The 12974-nt window shown below is 37.9% G+C and overlaps 1 protein-coding gene across 1 annotated transcript; it reads right to left on the reverse strand.

Moving 5' to 3' along the window:
* Positions 1–729: 729 nt before the first annotated feature.
* On the reverse strand, positions 730–9894 carry LOC141766756 (dynein axonemal intermediate chain 4-like). Its single transcript, XM_074633895.1, has 17 exons — positions 9750–9894; positions 9426–9597; positions 7843–8009; positions 7407–7522; positions 7099–7255; positions 6763–6902; positions 5959–6129; positions 5652–5837; positions 5362–5507; positions 4544–4630; positions 3429–3580; positions 3138–3295; positions 2663–2772; positions 2374–2472; positions 2011–2237; positions 1734–1887; positions 730–1255 (listed from the first exon to the last, which is right to left on the reverse strand). Exons 1-17 carry the CDS (start codon positions 9776–9778, stop codon positions 1217–1219), a joined length of 2310 nt encoding a protein of 769 aa, XP_074489996.1. The 5' UTR covers positions 9779–9894; the 3' UTR covers positions 730–1216.
* Positions 9895–12974: the final 3080 nt, after the last annotated feature.

Raw genomic sequence — 12974 nt, forward strand, 5'->3', positions numbered from 1 at the left:
AGGTCTTATTGATAACATTTTCATGTTGACAAATGTAAAAAAAAAATAATAATAATACATCCACAGAGCCTTTAGAAAAGTGCCGAATAAAAGTATGGCTTTTCCTGAAAAAAAAACATGATTGAGAATCATTTTAAAAGTTTTGACGGGTCCATGAATGTTTTGTTTATCTCTGTGTAAGATCTCTGACGTTTGGTTCCCACTTCTAACAAGGCTTATGAGCCAACAGTAAAACAACGTTAGTATCTCGTGGTATCTCTGGGTCGTCAGTTAGTGTGGAAAAAACGAGATTGACAGTAAGTGCCTGGCAAAGACTTGTTGTGAAGTAAATGCATGACCAGAAATGGGAGGGAGAGTGTGACATCTAGTGGCTGAATGTTATCAATAGCACCTTTAAGATCACATCTCCATTTCTCACCAGAAAGCAAGACAGAGTCAGAGTGAGAGAAACAAAGGGAATATATAAAGTTTTCATTACTGTATGATATAATATTGCAGAATATTCACTTTCATATAAATTATTTTAGGATTACAGCCCAACCAGTCCAGCAGTGGCTTCAAATAGAAAGATATATGATGCACAAAACTCTCTCACTGATTCTATGCTTTTAAACATCCAGTAGAGGTCTCCCTAACATAACGTCCAGGAGTATCTTTTCATCACAATTTGTCAAGATCAAGTCTTCACATCTCAAGTTAACCTATATTTAGTGTACAAAACAAAAAGAAAAATCTAAAAATCTCTACTTTGAATGAAATATTGTTTATTTATTTCATACCTTTCTAGATACTTTTCAAGACTTCAAGAGAAATAAAAGTAAAAGTAAAGTGACTTTTCATCAGTGACAGCATCCATGTACATATATTAAAACATAGCAAGAACAATAATGATAATAAATAACATATATAACGCATTAACGCAATCGAGCTTTAGGAAGTTAAAACCAAATTAATCCATTGCTAAATAACGCTCCAAACTTGCACAAAATTTCAGTGAGGAAAAACTGGAGGAAAGACTTTTCTTCAATTTACAAAATTTTCAATAACTGGCGTAAGAGTAAGAGAATTAATTAAGATAACATAAACGTAAAGTTGCTCTCGAACAAAAGGCCAGCCTTGGTAGTGTTACAAGTATACTGTTTGATATTGTCAAAATGGCAAATTGATTAAAATTTTTACATGGCAGTTTTAAACGTTTTTAAAAAGTTTTCCAAAGCTACATTGCAGAACGAATGATTTCTTCCAAACTGTCCACCTGAAAGAAAGAGCAAGAGAGACAGTTTAACATGTGGACAGTGTACAACATGTTTTACCCTACTCTGACTATTGTGATTTGTTTTGCTGCATTCCTTTTCTCACTCGTACGTTTTCTAAAATTTGGTAGAAAATTACAATCTTGAATCTCATCTGTGTTTCTTTGGATCTCTTTTCCGATGACTGATGCTTCAGACACCCTGTACGAGAGCTCATCTATAAAGACTGCTTTGACATTTAGCGCTCTGCAAAGTCACCTAAAAATGAAATCACTTATATTCTCTGTAACATCAAGACCTTTCTCAATAACTGTCCCATATCCTGCCTGTAACTACTGTACTTGTTTGTAAAGGAGCTTGTATGCTCTGCAAACCTCAATATCAAAAAAAATAAAATCATAAATAAAGCAAATTAAATGCATGTGCTTGCATATTTTAAGTCATAGGCAACATGTAGAATATCACATAGGCCAGTTTTACCTGCTTGCCTTCTCCCACATTGAGGTTCTTGAGCTGATAGACAGTTACTTGGCCATCGCTTTCCCCGACCAATAAACAGTCTGTCCTTGTGGCAAACAGCATGGACGTCACCTTCACACCAACTGCAGCGTGGTGCACAATGGTTGGGTCCAGGCTAAAAGGAGATGTTTGTATTTGATGGATTATTTCTGGCCCCATGTCTCAAATCAGATAAAAGCATCAAATGAAAGTAAACTAGACAAAGCTCCAGAAAAACTCTCTGTTCAGCGTGACTCACATGCTTGAGTTCAGGTCCCAGATCTCCACCTGCTCTCCATTAATGGCTGCAAATACTGCGGACCAGTTTGGGGACCACGTGATGGCATGCACGGCCCTCTGGGTGGAAGTGAAGCTCAACACGGGGGTGAAGCGGTCCTGCTTCCACAGCTGGATGGTCCAGTCAGAGGAGCAGCTCAGGAACACATCAGGACTAAACGGAGACCATTTAATGTCGTTCACGTTGCGCTGAGAGAGAGAGAGAGCAAGATGGCAGCTCCAGTATTCGGGATAGTGGGAGGAAATTGAGACAAGTCGTCCATCTGTATATTATTTACACATTTAAAATATGTCTGACTCAAAGGTTTTATCCAGATGGACTTACAAAGTGTTTTTTATAAGTGGCCAGATAACACTCATTGGTGGAGACGGAGCACTTGTGGATGGGGCCCTCCCGTGTGCCAGCCAGATAGATACTGGAATCCTGCAGGATAAATGCAATCCAGGAGTCAGAGAAATACACAACCAGAAAAAAAAAATCTTAAATTGACTGTCTGGAAGATGGAAGTCGGTTGAAAAGTTTTATTTTTTTCCACAAAAATAAGCTTTTAGCCTGAGCACTAGGCTCATTTAAAACCAGCCAAGGATCTATTTGATTTCTGTGACCAACTTACTGTAGGATGGAAGTCAAAACAAAGACCAGCAGTCACTGGTGCTGACAGAAAACTGGTCACCCTCCATAATCCTGTAGCTTTCTTCTCACAATTCTTTAGCTCCATCAGGTCTGAGCAAACACATTTTTTAGAGAAGATACAGATATTATGACAACTATTATTGTGTTAGAGCACCGATATACAGGAAGAACTTTTAAATAATTATCACAGCAAATCTGCCTTTAATGTTCCAAAGTGGTAAAAATACAACATTATCTTCTAATTTGCTGGACGGGTTATTATATAAAGTCAGGTCTAGTGATAGAAGTAAGCTTTGTTGTTTTCCTACCTTTTACACTCAAAGCTCATCTGAGCACGTTTTGCCAATGATTATATCAATAGGTAACAATATCACAGTTTACTTCTTTACTCTTAAAGATATGTGATCATCATATGTGTTAAACTGTTGAAACCATACAGTAGCAAACAACAGTACCTATGCACTCAAGACCTTTGCTGCAGAAGAACCACTTGCAAATCCTGCCATCTTCTGACACAGAGACGAGAGCTTCTCCATTAACCTCTGATAATGTTAACTGTTGTTTGGCCCAGTTGACCTGCCACACTGGAAGCAGGTGCTTTATGGGACACTCACTACAAAACAAAAATATTAGGAAAGCTAACAGAAAAAAGGTTTGGTCCAGTAGTATTTTTTTTGTGTGTGTGTGATGTGAGAGTGTATTTCCACGCTCCGCCGACCACACGAACACATACACAGAGTCTTCACCTGCTGTCGATACATGTGACGTTGTCCCGACTCTGGACATTGTAGACGGCTACGGTGCCATCGTACATCCCCACAGCCAGCTGGCCGGGGTTGCTGGCTGAGAAATCCAAGCATGTCACACGACTGTGACAGTTGAAGACACGCTCCGGCCACTGCACAGGGGACACATTTAGAATCAGTCACTCACAAAAACTAAACTGGTAAATGGAAATGCATTTATATATCGCTTCGCCTTTCTCCAAAGCGCTTTACAATTTGTCTCAAATTCACCCATACACACACACACACACACCGATAGCAGTGAGCTCCCATGCAAGACCCCGCGATCAGTGGACAACCATAGACTATATATAAGAAGTGGACGTAGTCACCCTGACGTCACCCTGACGTCACCCATTGGTTTGTGGACTGCCGTTTCAAAGCTTCGAGTTCGGCATTTTGGCCGTCGCCATCTTGGTTTTGTGGAACCAGAAGCGACAGCTTCATTTTTAGGCGACCAAAATGTTACAATTAACTTTTATGAACAGAAAACACACTGTGAAAGGGTTAAAGTTGTAAGACGAAAACACAGACAACTCCCAGACCGGATAACGCCGTGGTAGCGACCTGTCAATCACAAGGTAGCCACGCCCTAAAGCATCCCCTGCTTTATGGTCTATTTGACTCTAAATGGGACCATAATTTACTAAATGAACATCATGCTGTATTGAAGAAGACTTGAAACTAGCGATTGAGACCATAAACTCATGTTTACAATGTTTACTGAGGTAATAAATCAAGTGAGAAGTAGGCTCATTCTTTCATAGACTTCTATAAAATCAGACTACTTTTTGTCGCCCCCTGCTGGCTATTAGAAAGAATGCAAGTTTAATGCATTTCCACATTGGCTTCACTTTTCAGACCCAGAGTCCACTGCCCACTGTGGACAACCCGCTCTACGTCCTGAGCCACAGCTGCCGCATAAATTCAAAATTTACTTAGAAAATACATGATAGACGAAAGCATGTCAGATATTTCCCATTACCACTCTGGTTACGCTAGCGAGCTGAGGTAAGGCACTGAAAGATGTTGGCTGAAATGAAATATATGAGCAAAAAAAAAAGAGATAAATATACCGTAGGGTTTTTGAGGGTCCAGCAGCAGATCAAACCTGGTTTATTGTTACAGGAGGTACAGTCATCGTAGCTCACTGCCAGGAGATCCTTACAGGGAGTAGAAACACAGTTTTAAGTGAGACGTGAGATATTTGGTATGTACAAGAAGCAATAATTCAGTATAAGGCCTCAACTAACAATAATTGAATTATTGATTAATCTGTCAATTATTTTCTTGATTAATCGTTTAGTTGTTTGGTCTATAAAATGACGGTACATTTTGAAAAATGTTGATCAGTGTTTTCCAAAGCCCAAGATGACGTCTTCAAATGTCTTGTTTTGTCCACAACTCAAAGATAATTAGTTTTCAATCAAATAGGAGTAAAGAAACCAGGAAATATTCACATTTAAGAAGCTGGAATCAGAGAACTTTGACTTTTTTCTTAAACCAATTAATCAATTATCAAAATAGTTGGCGATTAATTTAATAGTTCACAACTAATGGATTAATTGTTGCAGCTCTAATTTAGTATATTTTAAACAAAGACTAGTAATAATACAACCATAAAAAAGTAAGTAAATTAAGTAAGTGTTTGCCCATTATAATTCAAAGTGCTACCCCTGGGCAACTCCTGCAATTCTGCTAAACTGCATTCATTAACATTATTAAAATGTGTATTACATGTTGAAGATTAAGGCAGTTAAATGGGAATACCATTTCAGCTTTGACACTGAAAAATAAACACAAATTGACAATGATGCTGGAGCGAAGAATTTGTTCTGCTCTTAAACAACAGCAGCTGGTTTGGGTGGTTTGTTTTTTAGCCTGTGTGTCCTACCTGGTTTTCCTTGTTCCAGGCCATGCTGGTAATGTTGCATCCTCTGGTGAGCTCGCAGCTGAAAGCCCAGAGACGCTCCAGAGTTGGAGTTGAAGAGCTCTCCTCGCTCTGTTCCTCGGCCTCGGGCTTCACTGGGCTGTCAGGGTCTTACACAATCAACATTACTACACTGTATACAGTACTTACTGAAATACACAGTCAATACACTGATCACATTTTTAGTTGTAGTAAGTAAAAGCAGAAATGGTCCTGAGTGTAAGTCCACCAACAATGTGAGAAAGCAGTGATACCTTCAAGTATGGGCAGCTGTCTGTAAGCAGCCAGCTTGGGTTGAAAGACGTCTGCCAGGATGCTCCTCTCAATCACTAACAAGCTGTGTTGAAATGACTCTGACAACATGATCAGTTGTAGGTCGGACTCAGCATTTACACTCTCCCCGCACATTTCCATTTCTAACTGTGAGCTGATGGTGCTGCCTGAGGAAATTAAATATGAGAAAAATGACAACCTGAGTCTTAATAAACAGCGAGAATTTGTTAATTCTTAGTCCTCTCCAGTCCCAAAGGAGTGAATATCAACAGAGTCAAGTAGTGTTACCGGTATAGCTGTTGCTGATTGTGTCGCTGCTGTTGCTCTGTTGTCCTCTCTTCTCTTGACCTTTGCTGGTGTTCACAGTACTCTCTGGATAGCCAGCAGCCTTCTCACTTTCAGGGGTTTCACTTTGGTCACAGAAAGAGTCATAGATGTTCCAGATAGAAGCACTTGTGCCTGTGAACATGAGATAATTTCAACTGTCTACTTTGAAAAACTGAACACTAATAACCATAACTGCCAAACCCACAAAAATATGGGTTTTTATCTAGATACTGAAGCAAAACCTTGGACTGTGATGCAACAGTCTGAGGTTGGAAAGCTCAGCCCGTTCTCATTACCAGGACGTCAAATACCGACGCTTTGTCACCAAGGCACCCTTTAGCACCTGTATGATTAACTACAATGTAAACCCATCTGCGACAACAGTAAACGCACCAAGAAAGTGCACCAGGGGTGACAGTGGTGACGTAGTTTAAAGAGCGAAAAGACACACTACCGGGCAGGAGGGGTGGTGGAGGGGTCCAACAAACACAAGGCTTTCACCCAACCATGTCGTTTTTTTTAAACTTAATTAAGTGGATTTATTGCCTGAACCTAAAGTGACGCCAAGGGTAACTATAGTGGTTTCGATGCCAAAAATAAAGTGACGCCAAGTGGCGTGACAAAGCGGCTGTATGTGACGGGAGAAGAGAGATGAGAACGTGTTGCCAAAAGCCAACTGCATCAATCTGACAAATCTCAATTGATAATGATTGGTTATCCCAAGTTTATTACCATCAGCTAGAAAATACAGTCAGTTATTCTAACCTTCATCCACCATGAAGGTCTCGTTAGTCTGGGTCTGTTTGTGTTTAGGGGCTCCCTTGAATGTCTGCGTTGACCGTACCACATATTTATCGCTGCCAATTCTGCTCTTGCAAAGCTCAGCATATTGAATGTTGCTCTCTCTGTAAGAACAAGATGAAAATGTCAACAGCTTATTACAACCAAAGAAGACATGCCACTGGTTAGCATGTTTGCACAGAACATAAACTGACATGCATCTTCATACATACTTTACAGTATGTGACATGCAGTTCCCAAGTTAAAGACATACTGTAAAGTATGCATTTCAGATTTTTAAGAAAGCCAACAAGCACTCACAGAATATCTTCTGCATCATCAGCATCCTCTGGCATAAAGGCACTGGGTATGTCCAGCAGTGAAATGGTATCTGTCTCTGTGAGGCAGACATCTACTTCCTCATCCAACATCTCTTCTGTCACATGTTGTTTCACATTGAGACTTTTCCTCTGCACCACTGGCAGGGAACAAAAGACAAAAAAATATATATAAATACTGAATATACTTGTATAAAATAAAATAAAACAAAAGACTATCTGATTCCAAAATGTTACTTAATCATAACGTGCTGTAGATTTAATTGTATTCTGATGGATAAGAATACTAACTGCTTGAAGCTGGTAGGTATATTTGCATGTCCAGTTTAGAAATACTATCCTCAGTCCCTACAGTCCATGAACCTGCGGTTGACTGGCTGGGTAGTCGGCTGCTTCCCATCAATGAGCTGCAATACAATTTGAGAACATTTTTGTGGCAAGAAATGTGTGGCTATAAAAAGCTATACAAAAAACAACTGAAACACAAAGTCATCATATGTAATAAAGGAAAATTTGCAAAAGATAACCATATATGTATATTTATATAATTACAAATTATACTTTCCCCACCACCATCATCCCCTTTGTCAATTATTCTGAACACAAGACTACCGAGTAGTGGATTTGTTCATATTTAACAGAACTGGTGGTAAGGTAAACTGTTGCTTTACTCAATTCAAGTTGACCATCAGATCAGAGGGTGTATGTGAATGTTACCACCTGGTACCTGAAAGAGACCACATTGGCGCTTGAAGACAATTTCCTTTGGTCTGGTCCTAAGCCGAAAAAGATTTCATCCAGAGTCATTCTGCAGCCTGGTTTGGGCTGCATGTCTCCTGGCTCTTCATGATACAGGGGCAGAGGAGTGACGTCTTTACCGTCATCGTCCAACACCTGCAAAGACGGGAACCACAGTCAGAATCAGCTTAGCATTTAATTTATGATCGTCCCTCATTGAGGACATTTAGGACAGGTATACAGGAATATATTTTCAGTAAAACTGGGCATTGTGTTACAATTGTGGGGAGAGACAGTAAGACTTTGTGTTTTGTTGTTAATCTTAAGCTCTTAATGGGTAAATTTTACATACACAGAAAAAATATTCTGTCTTCCCATATGACGTTAAATGTCTTTTTGATCGAATTTAACTGTAGAATTGTGAACAATTGTTTGGTCCCCTGAACTATTGCAACTTTTATTTATTTTCCTTTAACCCTCTGAGATCCAACTTTACTATCATATGAAACTAGAAAACCTAAGGAATACATTGGTACCAAGCACGTCTTGCTACCTCATTGGGAAGGAGGCTAAATAACGCTCCAAATATAGGCTACATTTTAGTGAGGAAAAACTGCCATGGCCATTTTCAAAGGGGTCCCTTGACTTCTGACCTCAAAATATGTATATGGAAGAGTGCAGTCTTATTGTTATTATTTATTTATTTTTGCATTTCTTTTTTTGTTCCTTTAAAGGGACTGTTTGTAACTTTTTAGACGTATAAATCTACCGGGTCGGGATCCCATGCGCGCTCACATATGCGCGCTCACGTGTGGCCGGAGTCTCTCCTCCTCTGCCTGCTTGCCTTCACTCACACACCGCGCGTTCTCGCGCCACCTCTACACTTGCATGAGCGCTCACTCCACACTGCAGAAGAGTTAGTTTAGCTCTGAGAATATCTAGTGAATTACAGTGGACATTTGTGCAGAAATAAATGCTGCAGCTCCTCCAGACCAACAGAGGTTTCCCGTGTCTTGTGAAGTGATGGGGCTCCGCAGCGAGAAACGTTATCACCGGCACCCGGTCGGAGACGATAACGTTTCTCTTCCTGCAGCGGGGCTGAAGCAGGAAGAGAAACGTTACCGTCTCCGACCGGGTGCCGGTGTCTCTCTCCGGCTGCGGCCGGAGGCGATAACGTTTCTCTTCCTGCTTCAGCCTCAAAGCCAACACTAGGATCAGCAGTGATTCATGGAGAGACCTTCGTCTGGTCAGCTAACATTACTGCCAAGCAGGTGAATTATAGAGTGATATTGTGGTTTTAGCTGACGTGTGTCGCCTCACTGTTTTGAGCGATGCTCGTTCATGTCTATTTAGAGCGCGCAAGCTCGAACCCGACGCTGACTTTCGTTGACTTAACGGCCACAGGTGTTGCTGTTAACAAGCATTTCTGATTCTTACAAACAGTCCCTTTAAGTTATCTTTCCTATCCAAGTGTGCCTTGTATGTTAGAAGTATTGAGTTTAGATTACAATGCCTTAATGTTTGTAAATGAGTTATCTTATTTGGACTAGTTCAACAGATATATAGATATACCCGAACTACTCCTCTGGGAGCTTGACTCCGTTTCCTGTTGCGGATACTAGGTCTCCTGTTGCAGATACTAGGTTTCCTGTTGCAGGCATCGACCAACAGGGAACTTCTTCTGGTTAGCGAGTCTCTCTTTTGACTTTGTCCAGAATCTGCATTATTAAATGCTACAGAAGATCTACAGTAGGAGGAAACAAAACATATCAACATTAACAGTTAGTTAGGCTAGCATCGCCACCATTAGCTTAGCTATGATAACTACCAAAGTGTTTCTCCTCCTGAGCTAAAACTATGTTAATTAACTTTACTTGTGTGAAACTGTGAACTTACGAATTAGGCATCCAACTATTTCTCCTCATTTTTTTCCAGATTGCTACACTTTGTGTGAGTGAAAACGCGTTTTTAATAATATCAGCTAATCAACAGCTAACAGCTAGCTGCGCTCCAGGTTGCCGTGGAAACGTGACTGACGACCCTCGCGCCCTGTCAGTTATCAAATTCAAATTCAAATTCAAATAAGCTTTATTAGCATGAATGTTCAGGTTACAATATTGCCAAAGCAAAATAACATCATAAATAAAAATATTAAAAAAAGAACAAAATAAAAACAAAAACATATATATACATATATACAATTCATTAAGCAAATTACAATATATAGATATTTAAAAATAAAAACAATAAAGAAGTTATTAATGTTTGTTGTGTCAATAAAACAAACAAACAAATTAATAACAATATATTGCAATATCAAAGGTTAAATGTAAAAAATAACAAAGAAAAATGTATTTGATAGCTGTGTTACTAGTTACTTTACAGTTGTAGATTATTAATACAAAATCCAAATTAACTAATACATTATGATAATTATTATAGTTAAAGCTACCCAGAAGTGTACAACGTAATTAAAACTAACCCCACATTTACCAGCTGCAACATTATGTACACATAAATGCATCACTAATTATAAAATAATATAATAAATCTGAATAGGCTACTTCAGCAGAGAAAAATCACCATTTTAATTTTTAAGAAATGTTTTAGAACAGCTACCAACATGCACCACAGACTGCATGCATAATAGGCTACATATGAATATTTAAATATAGGCTTACCCTTAATTTGAGATATGAAAATGCCTGTAGCTACATGTTATATCTGAGTGATGGAGGGTCTGCATAGTTTATGGCTGAAGCTGATAGAAGATTATTGCATGTAGTCAGTTTCTCCACTAGGTGGCAGTAAATGAATGAGATGCTTCAGCTATATGGACTACTACAGTTTACTAGGCTAATACTACTACTACTACTAGCACTATTACTAATAATAATAATAATAATAATAATAATAATAAAAGGTGAAACACTGGCTGAAACCAAACCAAACCTGTGATCACTGGGAACATACATTTGCAAATTGATTGTAATGTACAATGTTGTATTATGTGCTTTTATGTATAATGTGGTATTATGTATTTTTATTTTTTTTCTTAAAAGCCTAATCAGGGACAAGGTCTGCAATTTAGCTACGGCTAGAAGTCCTATATACATTGCATCGGTTGCACTTTAATTAAGTGTAATATTATGACTTTTTCTTGTAATAGTATGACTGTATTCTCATTAAATTACGACTTTTTTCTTGTAATATTATGACTTTATTCTCATAATATTATGACTTTTTTTTTCTTGAAATAGTATGACTTTATTCTCATTAAATTACGACTTTATTCTCGTAATATTATGACTTTATTCTTGTAATATTAGACTTTTTTGCTTGAAATAGTATAACTTTATTCTCATTAAATTAAGACTTTTTTCTCGTAATATTGTGACTTTATTCTCATTAAATTACGACTTTTTTCAAGTAATATTATGACTTTATACTCATAATATTACAACTTTTTTTCTCGAAATAGTATGATTTTATTCTCAATAAATCACAACCTTTTTCTCGTAATATTATGACTTTAATCTCGCAATATTGCGACTTTTTTTCTTGAAATAGTATGACTTTATTCTCATTAAATTACGACTTTATTCTCGTAATATTATGACTTTATTCTTGTAATATTAGACTTTTTTGCTTGAAATAGTATGACTTTATTCTCATTAAATTAAGACTTTTTTCTCGTAATATTGTGACTTTATTCTCATTAAATTACGACTTTTTTCAAGTAATATTATGACTTTATACTCATAATATTACAACTTTTTTCTCGAAATAGTATGATTTTATTCTCATTAAATTCCAACTTTTTACTCGTAATATTATGACTTTATTTTCGTAATATTACGACTTTATTTCTCGTAAAGTTATGACTTTATTCTCATAATATTACGACTTTTTTATTGAAATATTCAGACTTTATTCTCATTAAATTATGACTTTTTTCTCGTAATATTATGACTTTATTTTCGTAATATTACAACTTTTTTTTCTTGAAATAGTATGACTTTAGTCTCATAATATTACAACTTTTTTCTCGTAATTTTATAACTTTATTCTCGAAATCTCAGACTTTTTCCCCCCTCAATCTGGCCCTAATACCCCGTCGTAGTTTCCCTCCTGTTAGGGTTGGTTCAGGTTTAGATTTAGGTAAGGAGGGGACACATATCGACGGGAAACAGAACTCGACCAAGATTTGCAGGACTGGCTGTCAACCAAAATCCAACTACTTGCTCCTCTCACAAGAGAAAATATTGTGTTTGGTATTAACATGAAGGACATTAAGAGTGACTTGATATTGAACAATCTGATACTGCTGGCACATTTTTTCATCCATGCATCCAAATGGAGGAAAATGAAACCCCTATTTTCCGTTTTCAAAAGGGACCTTGTGGACAATCATCTCAGTGCTGAGATGCTGACTAATGAAAGGACAACATGCAAAGTCTCTTCTCAGAGCTTATGAAGAACTGAACATGATGATGACTGTGATGGAATTTTCCATTAATTCCTCTCTTATTGGTAGAAAGGTCAGAGTGTTTGTCAGAGTGTCCCTCTGTTGACATTATTGGGTTGGAGTCCTGTCTAGAGGAGCCACCGTTATCTGTACAGCTGTGTCTGTAGTGGAGACCGTATAGAGCCAGTCGCTAGGGCAACCAGGGTCAGAGATGCCAGAGGAACGGAGTAAGTCAAAACATGATAAGGGGTAAGACACTGAGCACCAGGGAGGAAGGGCAGAGTTGTGAGGCCTTCACGCAGAGAGCACCTCAATGTGGAGACCTGACAATTGCTCCTTGATCAAGCTTCAATAAACCTTCTTTGTAAGACATCATCAGCTCCGGGACCTCTTCCTTCCTAAGTTAACTTGTGTATAAATTATTCCATCACAATGACCCATAGAGCTACTAGAGTGCAGTCTTATTGTTATTATTTATTTATGCATTTCTTTTTTTGTTCCTTGAATTATTTCCTACCCTCTTTTATTTTTGTTATTATATATTTTTTTTATAATTTAAGTTATCTTTCCTATCCAATTGTGCATTTTATGTTAGAAGTATTGAGTTTAGATTACAATGCCTTAATGTTTGTAAATTAATTATCTTCAATAAA

Source organism: Sebastes fasciatus, chromosome 4 (assembly GCF_043250625.1).
Source record: "Sebastes fasciatus isolate fSebFas1 chromosome 4, fSebFas1.pri, whole genome shotgun sequence".
Lineage (NCBI taxonomy): Eukaryota > Metazoa > Chordata > Actinopteri > Perciformes > Sebastidae > Sebastes > Sebastes fasciatus.

Bases quoted from the DNA above. Each gene is read 5' to 3' on its own strand.
- LOC141766756 (XM_074633895.1), bottom strand. From the start codon at position 9,778: ATGAGGAGAAATAGTTGGATGCCTAATTC. The intron at 6,903-7,098 runs GTGAGTGCTTGT...TTGTTCTTACAG, and splicing joins GATGATGCAGAAGATATTCT to AGAGAGCAACATTCAATATG. The intron at 5,508-5,651 runs GTATCACTGCTT...TGATTGTGTAAG, and splicing joins ACAGCTGCCCATACTTGAAG to ACCCTGACAGCCCAGTGAAG.